General features: G+C 56.5%; 1 protein-coding gene across 1 annotated transcript; it reads right to left on the reverse strand.

The window, feature by feature from the left end:
- Window positions 1-1771: 1771 nt before the first annotated feature.
- On the reverse strand, window positions 1772-2674 carry FFAR1 (free fatty acid receptor 1). Its single transcript, XM_059999460.1, has one exon. It carries the CDS (start codon window positions 2672-2674, stop codon window positions 1772-1774), a length of 903 nt encoding a protein of 300 aa, XP_059855443.1.
- Window positions 2675-4145: the final 1471 nt, after the last annotated feature.

Below are 4145 nucleotides of genomic sequence, written 5' to 3' on the forward strand. Positions count from 1 at the left end.
AAGTCACTGGAAGACGTGGCCCGGCACCAGCAGGTGCTCCGGTGCTGTGGAAGGGAGAGTGGTTCTCGTGTTACAGGAGGAGCTGCCTGGGCTGGAGTTCGGCCTTCGGCTGAAATCCTCTGATGTCACCACTGCGCAGAGAACAGACTTGTTTCTGGCTTCGGCAGAGCCTCAGACAAGTGACTGAACTTCTCTGGCCCGTTTCCATATTTTTAAACAGGGACAATAAGACTTCTTTGGAGGGCTGTTATGAGCATTCGCTCACTCAGCAAATATTAACCACAAGCCTACCGTGTGCTCGGCTCTCTGCTAGTTGCTGGGGATATATCAGCAAATGAAACAAAAATCCTTGCCCTTGTAGACAGTTTTTTTTGTTTTGTTTTTTCTTTTTGGCTGTACCACGCGGCACGCAGGATCTTAGTTCCCCGACCAGGGATCGAACCAGTGCCCCCTATAGTGGAAGTGCAGGGTCTTAACCGCTGGCCCTCCAGGGGAGTCCCCCCTTGTAGACATTTAGGCACGAAAAGAGATAACTTGTGTAAACCAGTTCGTGCTTGTCAGGCACGTAGCTGCCACTTTTTTGCTTCTCTGTGTTCATGTCTTTATCGTCATGAGAGGAACGTCTGTTTCCTACTCCTCGCCTCAGAGCAGACGCCCAGACTTTTGGCTCTCGCGGCCACTGTCCCCTGCCCACTCTCTCTCGGGTTCAGGGTGCTACCATTCACCTTCGCCAAAGGGACCACAAGGACAGGCATTAACCCTGATACCCCAAGTTTTCTAAATGTCCCCTGATCCTCCTGGAAGGATCACATCCTATGTCCCCCCACTTCTTTGCTGTAGGGTGTCGGGTAAATTTCTAAACCCCCGTAAAATGAAGATGACCACAGCTAACTCATGCAGCACCTTAGTGCAAATTAGGAAAAGGTACACCCTGCAGGTGAGCACAGCCCAGCACCAGGGTGCACTGCTTGAGGAGTGCCTTTGTTCAAATTAGAATAAGTTGCTGCTTCCCCTGGCTGGAAGCAGCCCCAGGCCAGGCCCACGGCTTGGTGAGCAAAGCACAGGGTAGAATCTAGTCGGTGTTTGCGCCTCTGCCTGACACCCTCTTGCAGTGAGCAGTCTGCTCATCGGTACAGCAGCCGCATGGCTAAATCAAAGGAACGTGGGAGGATGAAACGAGACAACACTTGTAACGCACTTGGCACGGTGACTGTCACGTATATTTCTGGTATTGCTGGTGTTTTCCCTTCCCCCGGCATCTTTTCCTACCAGCGTCCTGTTCACAGTTCTAATGCTGCCCCCTTGTGGGTGTCACATGGTATAACAGTGTCATTACCTTGCCTCCGGCCTCTTATTCAGAAATTCAAAATGGTCTTTCCTAGGAAATGATTTTGGAGTAACAGCTCCCAAAGTAGACCATCAGAGTGGCGGCAGTTCCTCTGGCTTAGAAGCAGACCTCCCTCCCTCCTTCCCCACAGGGCACACTGGCAGTCAGGCCAGTCAGGACGCAGAAAAGGAACGGACAGAGGTGGGAAATCGCGCAGACGTGTGCCGAGGCAGCTTACCTTCCTCCTGTGACCCAGCTCCAGGCCTCCATTCTTTCTCCACCTGGGATGCCATCTTCCGCCAGGCTCAGTTCTTCCCATAAGTGGCTCCGGGGATGCCCCCCCAGGCAAAACCGCCCTGCAGTTCCTTTGGAGCAGCCCTCGCCAGGCGCCTGGAGAAGCAGTCTGGCTCTCCTGCTCCCTGCCCCTCCCCCATGCAGTGCTGACTACTTCTGGGACGGCCCCCCGTTTGTTTTTGCCCCACGTGTTGTCCCCCGGCCAGCGACCCCTCCCAAGTAGCCGGTCACCAGTGGGTTGAGCACCGCGCTCCACGCACCTGTAATGAGCCCCAGCTTCCGCCAGCAGCCTCCGAGGCTGGGGTGCAGGAAGCCAGCCACGTTGGAGGCATTGTAGGGTCCCAAGCAGAGCAGCAGTGTGAGCAGAGCCCCACCGGCCACCCAGGCCGCCTTGAGCTTCCGTCTGTGGCTCAGGCCTGAGCGGGCCAGTGCCCGGAGGCAGCCCACGTAGCAGAAGGCCGTGATGACCAGGGGCAGAAAGAAGAGCAGCAGAGAGAGGCTGAAGCGTGCGGGGCCCGCCAAGGCCGGGTCCCAGGCCTCCAGGCAGACTGGAGAGCCGTTCACTGGCGTGCTGATGCCCAGGGAGCTGGTGGTATTGTCCAGCCAGCCTCCCGGAGCCTCCAACCCAAAGACCAGCCCCAGGTGACAGAGGACAAGGGCCCATATGGCCACACACACGCCCCAGGAATAGCGCGGCCTCCGGGCGGCTTGGTAGCCCAAGGGGAAGGCGGCTCCCAGGTAGCGGCCGACGCTCAGGGCGGCCAGGAAGCCCGCGCCCGCGTAGAGCGGAGCGAAGTGGACCAGGGCGAAGGCAGGACAGAGTGAGGCCGGCAGGGGCCAGGCTCCCCCAGCCAGGGCCTCCGCCGCCTTCAGGGGCAGAGACGTCGCCAGCAGGAGGTCGGAGCAGCCCAGGTGGAGGGCATAGACCAGGCTGGGGGTGAGGCGCAGCCGGGCGTGGGACACGGCGCCTGCGATGGCCAGGGCGTTGAGCGGGAAGCCCAGCGCGAAGGCGGCCATATAGAGGGCGAAGGAGAGCTGCGGGGGCAGGTGCATGGGGCCCCTCGTGCGCACCACTGGCGCCCTGCCCCCAGATCTCAGGGCCCGGAAAGGGGGCTCCCAGAGTCACAGACTGGTTTCAGCACTTGCTCAGGGTGCGAGAAGCCATCTAGTGGGATAGCTGGGGAGACAGACGCCGGTAGGGGGAGGTGGCCTGGATTAGAAGCGAGGACCACTAGCCGTCAGTCCTCTGTTTTCTCTCCACCATGTGCCCCCTTAATTGAAGCGAGCGATCGTGGTGTAACGGGAGGAGACGGAGCACAGGCGCGCAGGTCCCAGAAGAGGGAAGGCCTCTTGCTTTCTGAGACTCTGGGGAGACAAGCGGTGGAGAGAATTCAGAGCAGAGTTGAGGGACTTCCCCGGCGGCCCAGTGGTTAAGACTTCGCCTTCCAATGCAGGGGCTGAGGGTTCGATCCCCGGTGGGGCAGCTAAGATCCCACATGCCTCGTGGCCAAAAAGCCAAAACATAAAACTGAAGCAATATTGTAACAAATTCAATAAAGACTTTAAAAATGGTCCACATCAAAAACATCTTTAAAAAAAAGAAGAAGAAAATGAACAGAGTTGATCCCGACAGTATGTATTTTTCTCAGGAAAGGAAGCTAGATTCCTGTGTTCACACCCCTTCCCCAGTTCCCTGGAAAGAGAAGGAGCTGTTCCCCTACAGCAGGCAGTGCGGGGCTGGTGGCAACGCCTAGCCGAGGGGAAGTCGGGGTTGTAGGTTGTAGCAAAGGGCAGGAGAAGGCGGTCTCCCGGGGAGAGTCCAGGGATAAGCGAGGTCCCACTGGTGTCACAGGGAATGACTTTAGCCAGCTTCAGGGGTTCCCCCTAAGCGGAGGCTTCTGGGGATCTGGGGAAAAATTGTGGTGGGGAGAGAAGCCACAGAAAGAGGGACTCACCTCTTGGTGCTGCCAGGTGTCTCTGAGGCTCAGGAGTCCCCTGAGGGAGGGTGGCCAGGATGGGCAGTGAGCCGGAAGGGAGAGAAGGGCGGGGAGGCAGGGCCATTAGCCTGAGGCACTCACAGCCTGGATAAGCAGCTAATGGGGCATCTCAGAAGGAGGTGAGGGTCCAAGATGATGCAAACACAGGAAGGGCAGAGGTTAGAAATGTGGGCTTTTCCTGGGGGGAGTGAAGAGTGCGTAGCCAGCACCTTTTTTTTTTTTTTAATTTTTATTGAATATAGTTGCTTTACAATGTTGCGTTAGTTTCTGCTGTACGGCAAAGTGAATCAGCTATACATATACATATATCCCCTCCTTTTTGGATTTCCTTCCCATTTAGGTCACCACAGAGCACTGAGTAGCGTTCCCTGTGCTATGCAGTAGGTTCTCATTAGTTATCTATTTTATACATAGCAGTGTATATACGTCAATCCCAATCTCCCAGTTCATCCCGCTGCCCCTTTCTCCCCTTGGTGTCCATACATGTGTTCTCTACGTCTGTGTCTCTATTTCTGCTTTGCAAATAG

The sequence above is a fragment of the Delphinus delphis genome, chromosome 20 (genome assembly GCF_949987515.2).
Source record: "Delphinus delphis chromosome 20, mDelDel1.2, whole genome shotgun sequence".
In the NCBI taxonomy this organism is placed as follows: domain Eukaryota; kingdom Metazoa; phylum Chordata; class Mammalia; order Artiodactyla; family Delphinidae; genus Delphinus; species Delphinus delphis.